The following is a 22,647-nucleotide window of genomic DNA, read 5'->3' on the forward strand; positions in this document are numbered from 1 at the left end:
ACTATATGCATCTAGTGATAATTACAAAAAAATATATAATGATCTGAAACATTTCAAAATGTAAAAGCAACATGGTTTTCAAAGTGTAAAGTTTTATTTACAAATTGCAAAAAAAAAAAAAAAAATATTCCAGTTTGAATTTTTCCTGTATCAAATTATATTTAGGAAATTATTTATAAAATGTACAGTACATTTCCTTGATGTCCCATAATTTAACCCTTTAGATTTATATAAAAAAAGATTTGTGCTTGAGACAAATTTTCAAATAGATTTCAACCTGAAAGTACAGCATTATGTACATTTTTTTAAACAAATAAAAACAAATCATCATCAGCAAAAAAAAAAAAAAAAAAAAAAACCTACTACCGGTAATTCTAACAGTACCATGAGCCACAAAAATCACAACACATAATTAAATAAAATACATTTAAAACATCTCAGTCACAGCATTTATTTTGGGCCATGTATTTATATAAAAACAGTATTCAGCATGTAGTTTCAATTTTATAAAATCAGTAAAATCAGAAGACTACGACTTTGCACATCAATTAATATTTACAGCATGTTGACCTGAAGTAGTTTGTATAAGGCACAAGGAGAGAGAAGACAAAGATATATTTTATCAAATAAAAAGAATCAGTACAGCAACAAACAATAACTACCCCTATAACTAGATAACCCTCCCTCCCTGAAAACACTTTTCACCAGGAATAAGACTCCAGTTATCAAGTGTACTCAACAGTAGTACTCAAAGCAGTCTTTTATTCAGTTAAATATTCAGATGCTCTGTGTATTGAATTTGAACCACAGTAAAATTAATTGTGGTTAATTAGGCCTTCTCAGAAAGTTACTTGAGTGGTCCTAGTTTGAAGTTCATCAGAGTCTAAGAAACAGCCTTGTAAATATAAATACATAATTATCAGTACTGAAAATATATCAAAGGAAGGTTGACCTTTAAAAATAGAAGTCCTTCAAGATTTTCTAGCAATGGTCGGGACTGATTCAGAGCACAGTTGACACTTGATGTGCTAAAAAGTGTGTCTGCTGGTACAATGCTGGGTGGACAACCCACATAGCGTACAGCTACTTTGGCAAGGTCAGGCCACAGTAACTTCTTCAGGTTCCAATAATCCAGAGGATCACAACTCTGGTCAAGAATGTCCTCCTCCAAATACTCCAGCACAGCAAGCTCCAGTGATTTTGGTCTCTCCTCTTGCTTGATTTTCTGTCTAATGTCATCCATTAGAGCCCAGAGGTTCTCTTTGTTTGAGGCCATGCTGTTTGATGAAGCTGGTATTTCACTACATCCATTTGAAAGTGGTGGCTTGGTCTCCCCAGGGTTAGATGCAGACACCTCAAGCTCTTGTATGAGGTCATGCTTACACTGTTCTGCTTCTTCTTCAGTAAAGAGGGATGTCTTATACCTTGGGTCCAACATGGTTGCCCATATGTACCTTGGGTCATGAAGTGTAGGGGACATTCTAGTCACCATTGCTTCCTTTAAAGACTTCAGCATATTATCAATACCCATCGTCTCATCAAAAAGCATATCTATCTTTCGGTTGAGTATGTGAATAAGTGGAATGACCTGACCTAGTGTTGCAGTGCGATTGCTCATCTCCCTGCAGGCTACCTCAAAAGGCTTAAGAGCATTGCAGACCGATTGCATGACTTCCCACTGGTCACAGCTTATCAGTTCCCTGAAATTGCACTCTATCGACATCTCATCAATGGCTTTCTTTTGCTCTACTAATCGCTCAAGCATAAAGTATGATGTTTTCCACTTAGAGGGAACATCCTGAACCAGCTGATTTTCAGGTAACTGATAAGCTTTTTGCAGCTCTGCCAACTTCTCCTTTGCTTTAGCAGAACGGTGCACTCTTTCACAGATTTTTCGAGCAATACTAAGCAAATTCTGAACCATCCTCTGACTTTTTATGGCTTCATTAACAATGAGGTCTATGTTATGACCAAAACACTGCATGGTGGTGTGGTCACTGCTCTCTAGTATGCTTCCAATAGTTTGGTTATCTGTTACAGTAAATCCAATTTTAAGGCCTGAGGAACCAATCCAGGTATCCCAAAGATATTCAAGCTGCTTCTGTATGTTCAGCATATTGTAGTCACAGTCAATTGAGGAAACACCGAGGAGGGCTGAACAGTGGAAATCTTGACCCTGAACTAGAACTTGAGACTCAAATGTTACCCAGTGGGCTGTAAGAATCAAGTACTCTTGAGTTTGGCTGCTCACCCATACACTTGTTGTGAAATGGATGATTCCACCTTCAGCCTCCTTTAGGTGGGTCAGAACTACTTCTTTCACACTCTCATACATTTCTGGGATTGCGGTGCTGGTAAAGTAGGATGAGGAAGGTAGAGAATACTGTGGTTGGAGGTATTCCAGTAACCGGTTCAGGCCAAGATTTTCCACTACAGTTGATGGCTGAAGATCCAGTGCAAGCATTTCTGCAATGAGTTTGGTAATTTTTTTGGCAGCTGGGTGGCATTCACTGAACTTTTCTGCATTCTCCTCATAAGTAGAAATGTCCATGAGCTCCTGCTTAACTTGAATTTCAGCAGATGAGACATCACCTGAGATATTACTATTATTTTCAAGCACATGTCCATGAAATCTCTGCATGTGCCTAAATAAGCAACTAGTGCCTAAATTTGTTGTCTTTTTCCCCCTACTAATTGTGCGGCTACAGTGCAAACAGACCACCTTAGTTGGGTCCGCAGAGGAAATAGAAAAATGATTCCATAGCTTTGAAGTCTTTTTGCTGAAAACAGGCATTGTATGGGGTTTGTTCTCAACAGCAGGGGTGTCTGTTGCATTTTTCATCAGGTTGTCCTCTGCAGTAGGTGTTGAATGAGGTGACTGAGGTGAGGAAACTTTGTCAATTGTGCTTTTTTGCGTCTTGAGAACATCAGGATGCCGTCGCATCAAATGCCTCATTAAACAGCTCGTGCCAAAGTCCCCTCGTTTACCACGACTTATGACACAAGGACAATATCGACACAAAGCTTTGAGTTGGTCAACAGGAGAGACAATGAAATGATGCCATACTTCTGATTTCACCCGTTTCATTATTTTCTTGTTTTGTTGAAAAACCGAGCTCTGATCTTGGGATACACTGTGCCCCTCAGTTTGTTCCTCTGGAGAGGATGACAGAGGTATATTTTCCCCTTTCAGTCTAAAAGATGCATCAAGTAAGGACTCTTGTCCAGATTGATATGTAACATCATTTGCCTCATCTTCAAGAGTCATGTGCTCACTGTCATCATTGGGCACTTCATCTGATATGGTATCAGGGCGATGCGAGTTACAGAGGAATTCCTTTTTGACCTCTGTGGATTCTTGTGAGCGTGATAGCAAAGTTGGCGGAGTGGTGTAAGGCGGAGGAATGGTTGAGCCCTGTCCGTTTTCTTCAATGACTATATCTCGATGGGCCCGCCACATGTGGCGAATAAGGCAGCTCGTCCCCAAGTCTTTTCCATTTTTGCCACGACTGAATTCATTCATGCAATGAATACACACTGCTTTTGAGCTGTCAGCAGGGGATAAATAAAAGTGTTTCCAGACTGCGGAGCGCCGCCGAGAACTTGAGCTTTTAGGGGCTGATCCAGGGGATTCAGTCAAGTCTGTGGCATCATCATTATGGTTGTTCAAGGAATGTGGGGAAGGAACCGTACTAGAGTCATTCTTGACACTCTTTTCTGCTTTTGGTTTGACCTTTTGTAAAGAGTCTTTGGACACTATGTCTGTGGCCTCAGCTTGAAAGGAGGACAATGAAGTATGGTTGTCTGTAGGTTGCTTGATGCTTACAGACAAGTCTCCATTGTTTGGTGATTTGTTAGGAGGTATTAAAGATGAAGAACTGGACAAATTATTTAATGAATCCCCATCTTGCAGAAGAACAGTGGGATGAGCCCTTCGCACATGCCTCATTAAACAACTAGTACTGAGGTCTTTCTCATTTTTACCCCTGCTGAATTCTTTCATACAGTACATACAGATTGCTTTGGTACTATCACGTGGTGATATGAAAAAATGATTCCAAGCAGGAGATTTTTTTCTAGGGTTAAGGGGACTTCTTATGGATGATAGAAGGCTTTGTGTGACAGCATCCATTGCAACATCATAAAGAGTACTTGAATACCCACTGAACAAGTTACCATAATCATCATCATAACCTCTAGTGGCAAAGGGGCCAAAGGCTCCATCAAATGATAACTTTTCATCATCCTGAGTGATTTCACTGGTTTCATTTGGTTCTGCTTTGATACATACACTGGTTTCAATTTCTGAATTATTCATTTCAATATTCTGGCTCTTATTTGAAATAGCTGGAGACGTTTGAGAGTCATGCTTTTCACAAATTTCTGCTGCTGAATCCTCTGTTGAAAGCCCATCGACCTCAGAAGATCCATCTTCCTCTGCGCCCTCAAATGACAAAGACACCAAAGAAGAGTTTTTTTCCAGTGTCTCAGAGGGACAGGCATGGGGTTCTTCTTCCAGTATCTCTTGAGGAGTAATTCTGTATGATTTGAACACATAACCATCTTTCCCTTCAATTTTTAAACAGGTTCCTTTGGCCTCTATTCTCTTGTTATCTTTGGAGCCATTATGCTCGTGGCTTGCATCCTCAGTCTTCTTTGAGAGGCTGTCCTCTCCGTCCATTATTGCAGAAAATTCTGCAGTGAAAGAAAACTTTCTTTATTCAAAGCAGCTTTTTAAGTGTTCAAGTGTCATGGGTGTGGTTCTTTCTTCCATCCAGATGTTTATTTTAACATGTTATATCTGAGCCCAGATGCAACAGACATATATAGACCTCCATTTAGGATAGTGTAAATCACTTGTGTTCATTTGTAGAATCTGCAAAATAAGATAAGAGATAGAAAAACATTAAAATAATTACAAATACAATTAACAGTATAAGTAAGTAATCTGCATGAGTGATAAAACATGCTATATACATTGACAAAAAAACCCCACAACAAATAACTCCTAGGAGTTATTTAATTTACTAACCAATAGCATTGCTATTGATTATGCCTGGGTGTCAAATTAAGATATTTTTGATGAAATCCGAGAGCTCTCTGACCCTTCCATAGACAGCAATGTAATTACAACTTTTCAAGACCCAGAAAGGTAGGAAAGACAAAGTTAAATTGTCAAGTCAAGGCAGCTTCACAGTGTTAAAGCAGCACCAGGTAGGTTTTGCTCTCGGGGTCCCCCTACAGTTGGGAAACCGTATTGTCCTCTACTACTGTCGTAAACTCTGTCATCCTACATCAGGGGATGCGCACGTGCATTTGTTGACATGACAGGTACAGTGGCATATATTTCAGCATGTCATATGAATATAATTTCATCTAATTTATTTTTTCAAACGCCAAATGATTGCTCAAGTTTAAAAGCCATCGTCATTATTGTAGCCTAGTCTATTGGTTACCGTTTTACATCATGCTACCATAGATGAATCAGCAAATTTGAAAAATCGATTTGCATTATAGCTTGAGGCAAGACAAATAAACAAATATCACAGACATGTTAGGTATCCTAAAACGATAGTTAGGCTAGCATGTCCGAATTTAAGAGTGTTTAAGACGAATTTAAGACCCCTGTGGTGGAAGTGACGTATATGCCGTAAAGCAGTCGAATTTTGTAGTTCTTTGTTCTCGGATTACCCAAAACCCGAAGTTTAAAAGTATGATTAAAAACGATACAGACCCTGTCAGGCTATGGCAGACGTGTCATTCAATCTATCTTAAGTCGATGTATCACAAGAGTCTTGAAAATATATTATGAAGGTTGAAAAGTTGCCTGGTGCTGCTTTAACAGGAAAATAATACAACAGATTTTGATTCGGCTGTACAGCCACTCTGGAGAAAACGGTGGTGTCATCCAGCTATTGTCATACAGTGTCAATGCGGGCAGATCAGTAATATAGTTGAAATTTAAGCGTCCCCTATTGAACAAGTGAAAAGCCAAAGGCAAAGCCAAAAGCTGTTAAAAAATCGTCCATGTCACTCCAGTGGTTCAACCTTAGAGGGTTAGTTCACCCAAAAATGAAAATTAGATGATTATCTGCTTACCCCCGGTGCATCCAACATGTAGGTGTGTCTATTTCTTCACAAATTTTTAACTCCAACCGTTGCTGTGTGCCAGTCATATAAAGGGGTGAATAGGTAAAAAGATTCAAATGGTGTGAATCGATCAATGCTTGGGTCGCCAATGGCATTGATCCATTCACTGACTCATTAACCGTTTGAATCTTTTTGGAGAAACACGGAAGAGGACAATGCTGAATAAATTTAAATTTATAGATTTTTTTAAAAAAACAACTGATGTCACATATGGACTACTTTGATGATGTTTTTATTCCTTTTCTGGACATGGACAGTAAAGTGGGCATTGACTGAATATGCTCTGGGACTAAAATATAAAATATCTTAAACTGTGTTCCGATGATGAACAGAGGTCTTACGGGTGTGGAACAACATTAGGGTGAGTCATTAATGACATCAATTTCATTTTTGACAGCTGAGATCGACATCTTCTCTGAGTGAAGTTGTCACTGAGACACTAACAGGCTTTTTCCGGGATTTTTTCAGCTCTATCGTCACCGAATCAGCTGTTAGAAGCAAACCATCCACCCGCACCCGATAGTCACAACTTCAAATCCTACGTGTTAAGCGCGATGCTATCGTCACATATTAGCTACACTGAAGTAGGTTGCTAAACAAAACAAAAAAACTTATTTTGGCAAAATTACATTTACATAAACCAGGGTCGACATGAGCTGAAAACGAAAGTTAAAGAACGACACGCATTCATTGCGTTTTAGCGTGATATGAGAGTTCTGCGTCTTTATTAAAATCAACATATTAACGATTTCTCTCATCCACCAGCAATGTTTGGGATGTTTATGCACCTGAACCGCGGATATAACCGCAATCTGCTCATACTCCGAGTCCTTACACAAAAAAATGTCTTTCTGCAATATCTGTGTGTAGTTAAATGGACTAAGCGAAGCATCGAGGCAGATGATTTTGCTTCAAGGATTTTTTTGATTCGATTAACTCGAGTTACTCAATGAATCGTTTCAGCCCTAAAATTACACTTCAAATTTTTTTTTCCCCAAAGTTAGTTTATGTCATTGAAGGCAGTTATCATCACGATGATTTCATTTCAAGTGTTCGTTTTTAAAATAAGTTTAGTTTTAGTTAGTTATCTGACGCTGTAAAAACGGGGGGTGTGACGTCATGATTGACAGCTGAGACTAACGGCTTCTCTGAGTGAAGTTGTCACTGAGGCACTAACAGAGTTTTTTCGAAATTTTTGGGAGCAGATTGGAGCTTTAGCTTTAATTTCTACATTTCCATAACTGTTTATTTCACACCAACATAATTAATTGTTCTGTATCTGCGAGAGTGTGGGCGGGCTTTTGATATCGCAGCTGTACTTCCTGCTCTACTTCCTGCGCAACTCCGGTCCCGAAATTGCTACTGCTCAGACTCGGTCCCAAGATGTCAGCGCCGTGCACCCCCGCCTGAAAGCTTCAAAAATGGCAAGCGGAAACGGATGATGTCGAGTCATCCATATTTTTTTACGGTCTATGGTATCAACTCGTTTAAGTTAAGGGAATAACATAGTTTAATATGAAAAGGCAGTGAAGTATCCCTTTAAATATCCCAAAATTGGCAGCTTGGCAGGCTACTGAACTGTATAGGTTTGATTCATGTTGAAGTGTTTGGGACACTTTTAATGTTGAGCCTTTTGCTTCAAGCTCTCAAAGTTTACTAAAATAAAATAATTTCGCTTTATCGACATTCAAATATAAATAATTATCGGTTATCGATATCGGCCAAAACATTCTTCTCTCAAGAATCGCGGGCAAGGCTTATATGCTCCGAGAATCTCCCATGATCGATCGTTGTTTAAATTAACAAACAATTAATCGATTAATCGTTAACCTTATATACTTAATACTGCAATATGGGTCTACAGCAGTGGCATAGCCGACAGCATGACAGGATGTGAAAATGCTGCTCAAAACGCATGTTCCTCACCAAATGAATTATTCCGAATGTGTGGACACACACTTCCTGGAACAACAAGCTGAAATGGCACCTAAATCCAATTCATTCAAAACGATTTTTTTAAATAGTGTTTTCATTAATGTTATGTAATGTGACCGTCCCAATCATAGTTCCTGGAACAACGCTCTGAACACGGCACCTAAACCCAATGAATTTTCAACCATTTATTAAAATAGTGTTCTCATTAATGTTATGTAATATGACAGTCTCAATCATAGTTATTATGCATTGCTGTTAGAGGTGCATACACTAAAGCAGAAGCACTGAATGAAAACTGGTAAAAACTGAAGCCCTTTGCTAGCATGTTTTATTTAGCTAAAAGAAACGCATCCTATATGAAATTGATCACATATATACAAAATACATGTAATATTGCATGTAAAATCTGCACAATCGGATGCGAATGCACAAGTGAACTTACGTGCACGCGAGTCAGAATGCTTGACTCATGTTGTGCACGCGCTCTTCCTGGAGCAACGCAATGAAACACGGCAACTAAACCCAAATTATTCACAATCACAATGTTTTATTACAATAGTGTTCTCATTAATTTTATGTAATTTGACAGTCCCAATCATTATTAACTGTGTATTCAGTCGGTCTGTGTTCTGTCAGGACAGTCAGGACGCACGAGCTGCTTCGCTAAACAACTGAACTGCTGTGTGCTGCTGAAATAAGCCAATCAGAGCAGAGCTCAACATTAATATTCATTACTCTTCCAAATAAGGCAAAAACAGAGAATTACACCCTAGGGACAATTTATAGGGTTGTAAATGGACCTGTAAAACTGTATCTGGACAATTTTTTCCCTTAAATAAGCCACATACCCTCTATATATAGCCTGACAAGCCAGACCCACATTAGGGCTGGGTGATATAGAGCATAATATATCTCGATATACAATATATATCTCTATCTTTACAGGAAAAATAACCCCCCAAAAACTACAGCAAAAACAAATATGCCAAACACCACAAATTCTTTATTTTTATTTTTATTGAAGTGCAAAGAGGTCAGTTCATGAAGGAACAAAGTGCTTTGGTGACATAAAAAAACCTCCCTGATTACATAAATAATAATAATTTAACTGTAAAATAAAATAAATAATAGGCCTACAATACATATAGCCATCCTTTCATTCATTTCATGCTTTTTAAAAGACGAATCAAAAAATCCTTTTTTAAACTTAAACAGTAAGCATTTTGCAGAAAGATGGGGGCATGACTGAGATATTAATAAACTGATTTTGTCATAACACCACTTCCTGTTAAATTTGTACCAAATTTCAAACAGTAGATGTCGCGCTCTTTACTAAAGATGCCTCATCATGCGCATCATTTAGGCTACACGAGTCTAGACATGTGCCGATTTTCGATAATGCGATTTATCACGATAATGAATATGCAAGATATTGTTATCGTGGGCACTTTAAAATATCGTAAATAATAATTTATTAACAATTTATATTTTTTTTTATAATGCACTCAAGAATACTTTGCCCATCAACCGTATAAATGCTCAACACTGCTGTATTCTGCGTCAAAGGGACACGCGCTCAGATATAAACAAGCCCAACGTGCGTTTGCACATGACTGAACCGGTGAAGGAGACGCTGCTGAAGTGCCGCTCAGTGACAGCAGAGGGCGCTGATGAACTGCAGAATGCAGCCGGTTACCCCGGAAACCAGCAAACAAACAAAAAAACGCGTGTAGTTTTTAAAACAGCCATTTGTTTTTGTAATCTCAATGTTGTTCATCACAGCACCAAATACTTAATACTTAAAGACTTAATAGGCTATTTATTTTCAAATTTAAACATTTTTATGTTTTAATCTGGACTACAACCCTAATAATTAGAACTGTTCTAATTATTTGTTATTGTTCAGTATAACTTTGAGATACGACTTCATTAGTTAACATGTTAATTCATTATTACCAAACTGACAATGAAAAATACTTATAAAGAATTAGTCATTCTATGTTAATTTCTTAGTTACTTTTTAATAACATTAAAATCAAAATCAAAATAACTTTTAATGGACCTAAGATAAAACTAACAATGATCAGTATTTCTTAACTAACATTAACAAAAACATTATACTTTCTGTACCAAATGTAGCTATTGCTCAATCTTAGTTAATGAATTAACTAATGAGCCCTTATTGTAATTTGTAAGCCTACCTGTTGTTCTTTATAGCCTAATTCTTTTGCACTTTAATCTGTTTGAAAATTTTACTTTTACAGCTCTGAAAAAAATCAAGAGACCACTTAAGATTGATTTCTCAATGAGGGGTCTCTTAATTTTTTTTCCAGAGCTGTATATATTTTTGGTGCATTATTGTATTTAAACATTCAGTTATTTTTGTTCTTACAAAAATAGTTCGTAAAGCTGTTATGCTATGGCAACACTTTTTTTTTGCAACTTATTTAAAATATCGTGATAATATCGTATATCGTGATAAAACGTCATCAATTAATCGCAACATGAAAAATTGATATCGGCACATGCCTACATGAGTCGATTTTCACTTCTTTTCCAGTTACTGAACGAAATATGAATGTCAGAAAGTAGGCTATAATATGATGGCTAAAGTACAACTTACAGAAGAGCACTGTGTCTCATAGGACACCCGGGATGTCTCGTATTTCCCTCTTGGTTAAAACATGAATAGACGTATTCATCATAATCCTGTGATAAAGCTGACAAAATAAAAATAATGATATTGCAATCATTTTAAATGTTTTTAAATAATATGCGATCATCAGTTAGAAACAAATCATAAACTGACATGATTGCGACTGCGAGTGCGTCTCGCACGTGTCAATCACCTTGACAGTAGGGCTGGGATAAACGATTATTTTTTAAACGATTAATCTAGCGATTATTTTTTCGATGCATCGATTAATCTAACGATTAATTTTTCCTGTCCGATTCGGTTACGATTCGATTCGATTACCGATTATCTCCCCATTAATTGCCTAATAGCAATTTATACATGTTGATTTAATTATCTGAATGAAAAAACAAATTCCTTAACATTGCAATATATGTTTATTGCTCTTAAAATTCCAAAGTAAGACTATACAAGAGCAATGCATTCAATAAAACCTTGAAAACATAAAGTAGGCTACACACACACACACACACACACACACACACACACACACACACACACACACACACGCACACACACAAATAAATAAGTATTAACCTACAACAAAGAAACATATTATACGATTTTTCTATGTATGCAACTCAGCCTACAGGCTATGCCCATCGATTAAATATCAACAAGTTGGTTAATCAAATCTGGGGACACACTGCAAGCGTGAGCGTCTCGGCTGCGTCGCGTGTCCGTTTTTGTTTCGGCTCACATGTTAACAGGTTGGAGTTTGCACACTGCCTGTGACGCGCGGAAAACGCGTGCATGCTGGAAATAGAAGAGCGCCTATTTTTCACACGTGTTGGGAGCGTCTCCAGGCAAAATAGAATAGGAAAAGATGTATATATATCATTTTGACACGAATACATATTATTAAATTACATTTTCATGTTTGAAAGTCTGTAGATTTACATAAATGCAGATATAGGCCTAATTGTAATAATAATAAACGTCAATTATCGATTTTGAAATATTGCAACTGTCAATACAGAACGAAATATTCTGTAGCCTATTTTGCCGTCAATACCATAGATATGTGGCTACTCCCGACGTTTTCTTTGCTGTATCAGTAGGCTATTTATGTTTAACATTAGGAATAGGGCTTCCCTCCGCATCAATAGCAGCAGCAGCGCCGCGTCAGACACGCTTCTATAGTGTCCAAAGGCAGAGAAAACGCCACACAGCCCCGTGGCTGACACGCAGCAGAAACGCCACGCGCATCCGCGGCATGACAGTGAAAAAAGTTAAATGTAGAGTGCATTATGGGCCACAATATTCTGTTTAAAACCGGAATAGTCCTGGGATGAAACTGCTCACTTAGAGGATGGATACCCTCGGTCACATCAGCGCGATTAGACATTGAACATTTTAAATTTAAAACAGCTTATTATGTAGGTAACGTAGCCAATGTGTCCGATGCTTTCACTTGATGCAAACGTTTGTTTTTGTGATTAAAATACATCAAATATTACCAAAACATCTGTCTTCCTGTGTGCAGAAATTTGTTTATGTAGCCGTGACAACAAAACGCGTGCGCGCATGCCTGTGATGCTCCGTGCGCACCGCGCGCCAACCCCATAGACTGTGGCCAACCCGCAAGCCTTGCACTTCTCAAAGTCTGAGGAGCCACTCGTGTTGCTACCATAGATATACATAATAAATAATATACTTAATTACATAATATACTTTATTATGTACATCTATGGTTGCTACTACTCTCCGGCGCCGCCATCTTTATTTTGAGTCTGACGAATCGACGCGCATATTTTGCATCGACGTATTTTTTGCGTCGACGTCATCGATGACGTCGACGCGTTGTCCCAGCCCTACTTGACAGTGGGTGAAACTTGCGATTTGAACTATGATGAACATTAATATTTCTTTATGAGTTTTAGCAAGCAGTTGTGTTAGAACGAAATTCATGGTCTCTAAATTGAGTACTGAACAACGGGCGCGCTTGTCAACTTGATAAATAATCCTCACCTGGTTGCGAAAGCCGGCGTGTTCAATGAGACAACACGTGAGGGGAGGGGGAACAAAAGCAACGAGGAGGGAGGCGCGCGAGCTGGGGGCGAGCACAGCACAGAGAAGGCAAAAGAAGCAAAGTGGCGGAATCAGAATTAAATATAAACAATATATCGATATATACGATGTTGTCAAAATCCATATCGAGTTAAAAAAATATCTCGATATATTTTAAATATCGAGATATCGCCCACCCCTAACCCACATCAAGATGTTTGGTCTGGAAACTCACCATTGACAGGGCTCAATCCGAGGGGTGGGATAAACAGTTGCCTTTCAAACTCGAGCTTGTTGATAGATTAAACATTCGGCGTATCCGGTCGGCAAAACTCCGAACACATCTTCCCTTTTTAAGAATGACTTCACTGCCGTTCTTAGTTCTTTTCTTAGTTTTTTGCTTAACTCCAAGTCTTCCAGAGTCGTGGTCAAAGCTGATTCGAAAGGCCGCTGTTCGCCAGTTTCTGTGTTTACTAAAAGCACGCGCAACTCGGCCGACGTCATTATGGCCCCGCCCACCGACTCTATACACGATGTGATTAGCCCGGCAAGAGTTTGGAACCTCAGAAGGGTATTGAGAGTTGCTAGACGACACTCGCGGGCAGATTAGATTTGCTGCCGCTAGGGTGCGTCTAGATTTCTAGGCGACTCTATGTACATATCAGAGAACAATTTAACATATCGTTTCAACTCATTCTAGGGCACCTTTAATCAGTGAATGTATTTCAAGAACAGGGACAAATCACAATGGGTGCATTTCATTTTGTGATTTGAACGGAATTAATAGTCTCCGCAACAGCAATCAATAGAAGCGCTAGTCAGTGCATGAGCCACCGATACTGAAAACAGCGGCCACGAGCACTCTGCATGATTTCACAAACGCATTCCAGCGCCAGATCACTTCTTATGTAACTACTAATCAACTAGAGATGTTTAATTTGTATTACATACAACAACCTTAAGGTGCAATAAAAGTTGCTATCTGCCACCATCACTGCTGCTGATACTTCGGGTACTTCGTCATTTGCCTTGAGACTGAGAGTTACCATCAACATCCCTGTGGACACTGCCCACTAGCGGTCTGCATGTGAAATTGCACAGACGTGGACAACAATGGAGAAGTATAAATGAAAACCAACGCGTTACTTGTGGCGTAGGTCCAACTAGGCCTGTAACGATAACAAATTTTGCTGGACAATAAATTGGCCAAAAAATTATTGCGATAAACAATAATATTGTCGTTTTGAGACCATTTTCATCTAAACACTTCTAAAGACTATTTAACACTGAAAAGGGAATACATTTTAAATATTCACAACAAATGAACAAAACAACCAAAAACAATAAAAGTAATGGACTCTTAGTAGGGATGAACCGATCCACATTTTTTCACTTCCAATCCGATCCCGATACCTGAATTTAGATATCGGCCGATACGATACTATTCCGATACCAGAGCTGTGTTTGCTTTAATATTATTATTATCATTATTGTTGATTTTATATGATTCTGAAATAAACTCCTCTCAACAGGCAAGTATGATATGTATTAGGGGTGTAACGATTCTCTCGTTTTCACAATGCATCGATTACAAATCCTGACGATGCATATGCATCGATCTTGAAACGTGTATTTTGAATCGTGAATCGCTAATTTCGACCGATACTCGATGTAAAATGCTAAGAATCGGATGAATCGCAATTAAAAAACGATTAAGTGCTTTAAAATAAACATTTGATTAGATCTACTACATGCAAATTAATATAGGCGTTGTGCTGCGTCACCCGCGCCCTCACAGACATGTGCTGCGCTCTTTAGTGCCTTCACTGGACTGCACTCCCGCTCCGTCCGTAGCTTATATAAAATAAAATACTGAAGTTGAGGAAATGGGTCATACTGAGCATTTGAAATACAACCCCGCTTATTCAAGGATGCACATTTATTGCATGGACAGTGCAAACAGTTGTAAGTGTCTAAAATGCATACGCACAGTTCTGATGAATTTATATTAGGGCTGCACGTTTTCAAGTTTTTCATTAACCGTTAACCGAGGCCCTTAGCGGTTAATACTCGGTTAACCATAGTGTGCGTCAGGGTTATTTTTAGCTTATTAATTTGACGACCACCATCTCCGTAGTGAACGCGTCTATATAGAGAAATGCACATCATGGATTACATATTCAGAGAGTAGCCTATTTCTTTTCGTTTTAAATTGTTAAAAGACATTTCAAGTTTCTTAAGGTCTATTTCATGTCTGCGAGGCGTACACTGAGTTTCGTTAAATTAGGATGAGATGCGCTCCAGTTCACGAGCAATGCGAGTGGCCGCGAGGGCGCCTGCATGATTAGGGCATGTAGTAAAATATGCAGCCGAGAATGATTCACACAGACAGCGTTTGACTCGCGCGGCTGAGCCTCTCCCGGTAGAGAGTTCAAGCATCTGTGGACTCGTCCCTTCAGCTCTGGCCATCTTGCTTTCAGTCCGCGATTAGCTTTTTTGTTTTCTTCATTACAGTTAAAGTAACGTCTGCTTTTCTCTAGTCATTCACAAGTTTCTCACTTCAAACTTTCTTTCTTCTGCTCCGTTATGCACAGCGCGCGTGGCTCGCGCTCTGCTTCTGCCCTAATGCGACTTTTAGTCCAGTGTGATGTATGTTATTTTCCTCTTCATGACGCATATTTTGACTGATGCGACTCATTGTCCGGAGCGACTTATAACATTCTTGCATTTTGGTGATTTGCTAGTTATTTTTTGTTTTAATCAGGCTCATGTCCGTCAGTCAAGTAAAATTCTCTTTCACTTGTCCCTTCAAAACACCCAAGTCCCAGACAAGCGTTAATGTTGAGCCCTGCTTTATATTAGTCGTTAAGATCTTTGTGGTGCCGTTTTAAGTGATCAGACAAATCGGTGTTTCCTTGTTTTGTGGCCACAAGACACTCCATGCAAAGTACCTCTTTTTGTTAAACATCCTCCTTTATGTAGTCAAAATAGTCCCAAAAAGATGATTTCTAGTACGAATCTTTTTTTTCCCCTCTTCGGATCCTCTTCGTCGCACATTTTAGCAGTGAATATTTGGCCGTAAGCGGTAAGCAGCGGCATAACGAACCAATCACTGTACAGGCATGAGGAACGTGCATGTCACTCCAGCAACAAACTTGTTTACTGTGTGCTACTGTTCTCTTAATACACCATGGGCTACTACCCTACACATCGCATGTTCCGGCGATGTGACTATCGCACACGCGCACATCGCAATGTCGATGTTAAAACAGAATATCGTTCAGCCCTAATGCGTGCTGCAAAAATAACAGTGCGTGAGACCCCATTTCGCTTTACGTGTGCACATAAAATTTTGCAACTTTGCGTGTGGCTCTGCGACCGAAGAAGCACGAGTTCCAGGGGAATCTGGCCGAGCATGATGTCTCATCACCCAGTCTGCGCGTTGAGTTTAAACACTTCCCCAAATGGACGAGTCGCGCGCACAGTGAGCGAGAAAGACGAGGAAAACAAACAAGCATGCAAATGGAAATTATCGCGACCTAAGAAATTATTGAGCTCATTTTTTTTATCGTGCGATTAATTGATTTATTGACTATCACGACAGGCCTAGGTATCTATTAAATACTTAAAGTAACATATATATTTTGTAAATGCCTTACAATAATGCCAGTTAAACTTAACTACACTGTAAAAAAATTCTGTAAAAATAGGGCACAATATACTGTATAAATATGAAAATTTTCCGTATTGTTTTTTTTTCAGGTGTTTTACCTGTATTTTGTACACAATGCATTAGTTTGTGTTTTAAGAATCAATGGAAATATCCGTTAAATTACTGTATAATGTACTGGTAGAAAATTACCAGTACATTTTCCATTTTTATTTGCAGTGTATGACTATGTCCAATAAGGGTGTAAGAAAATCGGTACACATGAATATCGCAATATTTTGTTTGGCGATTCTGTTCTAAAAAAAACACTGTATCGATATTTATATATTATAATCTTGTGGCTCAACAATTTTACCTCCTACTGACCAAAATCCAACGTACTTCCAGACATGGCTTTTTAGATTATGGAGTTAAAATCTCTTTCTCTGCTGCGGTCGAGTTGGGCTCTGCACTTTCTGCCATCTTTACTGCAAGACGCGTCCACTTTCAGCATTGACTCCTGTGACCTGTCCCTGAACACCCATGCGCACGCTCACTCGCAAAGCAAGACAGCCACGCCTCTACTATCGCAGCGGGGGATTTTTTCCGCTTTTTTTTTCTTTTCTTTTCTGAATATTAATTTTCACCTTCGAAATTTGTTTTTTAAAAACTATTCGAATATATATTCGAATTTAGAATATTCGTTGACAGCCCTAGATGGCAGTGTGTTATCTCAGAACCTAACTGACGCGGAGCCAGAGAAGCGCAAGGTGAATATGTGTGCGGGTACATTAGCATTAGTAAACCTCACAAGACGATAGAATTATTCCACTCCTGCAGTTTACAAAGTTGAAGTGTGGACTCACTTTGGCTTCAGCTACAAAGAAGCCACTAAGGAAATCAACAAGAGTCTATTTGTTTGCAAAATAGGCAAAGTTCAAATCCAGTACTCGGGAAACATTGAATCGGAGAGCTAGCTTAAACATAGATATGTATACGTACACATATCTATGCTTCCAAACGTCATCCGCGTTGCTGAGAAGCGTTTCGGTAAAAAATAGCACATTTTCCTCCCAGTAACAAAGTAAACACACTCCAAAACTGACAGTGGTGGCAGCAGAACGAAATCATCTGATCATAGTGATGTGGATATGGATGCACCAGCTCTGCAGTTAAGCCTACTTGAAATGGGACTTTATACAATAGACTGCATTAAAGAAAACAGCTTTAGAGTATTAAATATAAAACAATGAACCATGGAATGAATGAACTATGCACTTTCTGTTGCTAAATAATTTAGAAATGAAAAACTGCTATACTGTAAACCTTTAAAACATGTAGAATAAAGAATCCTGCAGGCACTTTACTGTTTCCCTTTACTTAGATTGCACAAAATAGTGATTAGTTATATAAATGATACTGTATTAATTAAATAAAACAGTTACTTGTCATGCTTTATGCATATGGTTGTGTTCTTTATTCTTTTAAATTAATCTTTCTAAAAAAATGATGAATGGTTTGTCTTTTCTTACAATATCACAATACATCATATCGTAACCCCTGTATCGTGATAAGTATCGTATTGCCAGATTCTTGACAATACACAGCCCTAATTTCCACTGTTTCACTGTAAATAATTCTGTTTTTAACGAATCAGCTGAGTCGACGATTTGCTAATAACGCATTCAAATTTGGCTGGGTGGTTAATAACACATTTGTCTGTGGTGTGACAAACTCAGAACACATATTTAATTTTGACTTTACAGGGACTTTAAAATAAACATTATGTGGTTGAAAAGAAAACACTGAGAAGTTCTGATAAATGAAAAGCGCTGGCTGAGTGAGTCCCTCTCGACTCACAAGCCACACAGTATCTACACAGATGGCACGACAAATTACCGATAGTAAAATGACGCCCCATTCTATTTCTGACGTACTTCATGTGCTCATGCTACAACTGGTGGGTTGGTGTAGGTCAGGTCGTACGTCTTTTATGTTGAGTCGAGTCGCTAATCATCAAACTTGGGACTCGAGTCCAAGCCAAGTCCACGCAAAGGAATACAAGCAACCCCCTGCAACTGCGATGGTCATGGTTTTTCATAAGGCTATGCTCTTCTTGTTTTAAACTTCATGTATGTGTATTGAATGCTATTTAATTTAACAAGTGTGAAAAACTAATTTTTTCCCACCAACTGGCTTTTTATTTTTATTTTTTTACTTACTCTAGATAGTTTACCCAAGAATTAAAAATGTATATTTATCTGCATACCCTCAGGGAATCCAAGATATATGTGACTTTGTTTCTTAAAAATAATGATTTTTAACTCCAACCCTTGCAGTCTGTCAGTCGCATAATGCATGTGAATGGTTATTATATATATATATATATATATATATATATATATATATATATATATATATATATATATATATATATATATATATATATATATAATCCTAATCCATATGGACTGACCCACGGTTCGGCATGCACGTGACCTGTTGTGGATTTATTGCTGTTTTGTTGTTGTTGTGTAAAACAGGCATAAGAGGTACTCTCTCTGTTGAGAATGTTGACATCCTAATCCTTTTGAAAAAATAAATAAAAAATTGTGTCATTATAAGCTCAGGCCCATTTTCAAGTTTCAGGTTGTTTTTTACGGTAACAACTGAGTAAAATATGATATATTCAGCTGGTTTATTTTATTTTTGTTAAAACCATAACCATATAGGTTATGTTTGTTAACACCAAAAGTTCCTTGTTAACCTATAAACCATATAGGTTATGTTAACACTAAACGTTTTCATGTAATAAATGGAATGCAAATTGTCTCCACTGATCCAACAGCTTTCAGTGCGCTATGACTTCCGGTAAGTGTCAATGTACATGATACGGCGTAGAGATGCACGCAAGAGATCACTTCCCATGCTTGCGTAAACTACGCCAGATCGTTTAAATTGACCTCATTTACCGGAAGTAATCACACACTGCAGGCTGTTGGAAATAGTGGTGTATTAGAGGTAAAAAATAATATAAATACTGTTCGGTTTCTTGCACAAACCGATCGTTTCATGTCTTAAGACATCATTGTGTCATCACAAGCCACAGGGTTTAAAATGGATTTGTATGTGCAGACTGACAGACCGCAATGGTTGGAGTTAACCATGGTGTTCTACTTAAGAAACAAAGTCACCTATATCTAAGGGTTGGGTAGCGTTCACATTTTAATCAGTACCGATACCGATACAGCTGATCTAAAATGAGCCCAAACGTCGGCTTTTAACATTGGTGGTGCAGACTTGAACGGGGGCAGCTGCTGTCTACAATCTTGCTGTTTTGGTAAAGCGCGTCTTGTACAAAGCTGAACGCTCTCACTAGACTGTTGCCCACAGTGGGCTGAATCGATTCATAGGATTTGATGTATCGCTATTGAAAAACAAATAATTCCAATGCATTGATGAATCGATATTTTTATCCAGCCCTAGTACATACAGAATATTTTTTTTTAGATGAGCTAAACATTTACAGTTTAGGAATAATCATTTTGGCACACTTTCTTGCGATTAGAACTGTGACAGATTGCACTGATCAAGCATGAGCGCTGCTGGAATGACACTCCTCAAAAATAGCGAGTCAAAGCGCAAACAACATTTAAAGCGGCACTCCTAATAGTGAAAGCACAAACATAATTTTAATCACCAGATCCCATTTGGTTTTAGTAGTATGATTATTTAATGCATTTTAGATGGTTTATTCTTATATGTATAGTGCATTTATAACGGGAGAGGAGGTACATAGTGACCGGGAGAGAATGCCTACATTAAAAAAAGCGTGAGTAATGCGTGAGGGGGGAAACATTTAAGTTTTCGGAGTTTCAGTGACATTACTACATTAAACCAATATAATGTTGAATGTAATGCATAATGATGCAATGGGGGACTATTTGTGGGTCCTGATAATAATACAATAATAATAATAATATTTTAATAATAATAAAAAAGAAAGTAAAAAAAAAAACTCTTTATTTTGTCTTAAAATATTAATAAGTTCATCCATAAGTTAAGTATTGTGATTTATATGGAATCGTGACACAAGTGTATCATTACATCACTAGTATAAAGCTATTCATTTAATGTAAATTGTGATAATCGTATTTAAAAATCGCAAATTTCAATTCCAAGGGAATAATTTACAATTATGATTTTTGTCATAATCGTGCAGCCCTACATATAAGTTTCACATTTGTTTAAGATTACTTTTCTTTGTTCTACCCCGTTTATTTAGCCCTATTTTCAGTTGTTCTTGGTTTGTTCTCATTTATGTATTGTGCGATTTGTGTTATTTTGTATGTGGGTATGTTTATTTTTATATCTCATTCACGCAAAAATATAGCAAAAAAGTACCTACAGCAAAAAAATAAATAATTATATATATATATATATATATATATATATATATATATATATATATATATATATATATATATGTGTGTGTGTGTGTGTGTGTGCACTAAACAAAAGTATTTAAACGCTATACTGATATTAACATGTCCCTAATTTCTTAAACTGTAAGTGTTTATTGATTAAATAGCTTGTATTTTAAGAGGAACCCAATATATATATATATATATATATATATATATATATATATATATATATATATATATATATATATATATATATATATATATATAAACTAGTACTATTTAATTGGTGTATTCGAATAATGAATTCAAATGACATTTTCTGTCAGTTGTCACGATATATTAAGGCATAAATAAATGGAATGACCAAAAATTTACATTTGGGCTACCCACTGTAATTATGACTGATAGTAATTATATAACACAGTTTGAATAACAATTTGTACAATTGATCTGAGGCGTTTCTATAAGGGAAGTTGCAGTAACGTTACTCCTCGAGCTACTCATCAACGCACGCTCTCGCGACCTGACGAGATGTATGTGCTAGCTCTAGCAACACATGCTAGCGGCTAGTGCATTAGCTCGCAGACAAAACAACAGGAAAACACTGCTCTCTCACCATAACGATATAAGCGATTTATTTGTTTGTATTTCCTTCTAAATCCATTTGTAAACCGACTGCCTGTGCTTTTAAAGTGCCTACACTAAGTCATTTAAAGGCGTAGAATGAAGATATTTGACTCAGTGACAAGTCAATGGTGTGGCTACGTTAGGCCACACAGGACATAACCTGATGAGGCAGAACCGGATCCTGGTCGCACAAAACAGAGAAGCTCGTCGAACTACCCGGATCACTGGATCTAAACCAAAATCATGCATGCGTGTAAGACTATGTAAAACACTTGATTAAATACATACGTATGGCTTACCTTTGTGTCCCGAGGTTTACTTAAGTGAGTTTCGGCTGTGAAATGGTTAAGTAAAGCGTATGGTTGATCCAGTGTTGTAATTGAGTTGGTTGCTTTGTCTCCTGTGCCGTAAACAGTGCGCAGTAGTAGCGCCACACGGCGTCAGACGGAAGAAACAGGGCGCTATGGCGTCATAGAGGCTTTCGATATGGTGGGTGGGGTTAACAAAACAAAACTACAGTCATTCTGTTTAATAACTAATGAAAGGTCATAATAATCATGTAAATTAAATTACAAAGCACTTGCTTCTGCATTTTGTATACTCGTGTATAGACATTCAAACTAAAGAAAACGAAATGTCAAGAGCAGAGCTTGTTCACTAAAGCAAACCATACGGGGTTTCTTGACCCGAGGGTCTCTCTCAGGGGCAGTCAGGCAACAGAAGAGGTGGGGCAAAACATCAGGCCCTTTGAAATTTAAATGTGTTAAGGACAGTAGTAAAAACGTGGTAAATTTGCTGATTAAGAGATAATCAGTTGTCCGTATCCAGCGTTCTATTAATGTTTACTTCCTGTTTGGAATTTATATTATATGTTGGGATTTATTTATTTATTTATTTTTGTTGAAACAACTGAAATGCATAACATTAATCATGGACATATTATAAAATAAGAATATAAATAATGCAAATACAAAAGTACTAAACACATGAAAAACTAAGTCATGTGTTTAATTTTTTTTTCTGTAGAAAGTTAGAAAGAAAATAGTATAGACTAAAAATAATGGATACAGAAATTGTCTGGAAACAACCAAATGAATACATTTTACTTTATAAAATATCATATTCATAATGAAGTAATGTCTTCTTTTAAAAAA

General features: G+C 37.6%; 1 protein-coding gene across 1 annotated transcript; it reads right to left on the reverse strand.

Annotated features, from left to right (window-relative positions):
* Positions 1–129: 129 nt before the first annotated feature.
* Positions 130–22,072, reverse strand: zbed4 (zinc finger, BED-type containing 4). The gene is made up of 2 exons (XM_067427061.1): positions 21,793–22,072; positions 130–4,876 (listed from the first exon to the last, which is right to left on the reverse strand). Exon 2 carries the CDS (start codon positions 4,679–4,681, stop codon positions 920–922), a length of 3,762 nt encoding a protein of 1,253 aa, XP_067283162.1. The 5' UTR covers positions 4,682–4,876; positions 21,793–22,072; the 3' UTR covers positions 130–919.
* Between the last annotated feature and the right edge of the window lie 575 nt (positions 22,073–22,647).

The sequence above is a fragment of the Pseudorasbora parva genome, chromosome 20 (assembly GCF_024679245.1).
Source record: "Pseudorasbora parva isolate DD20220531a chromosome 20, ASM2467924v1, whole genome shotgun sequence".
Taxonomy (NCBI): domain Eukaryota; kingdom Metazoa; phylum Chordata; class Actinopteri; order Cypriniformes; family Gobionidae; genus Pseudorasbora; species Pseudorasbora parva.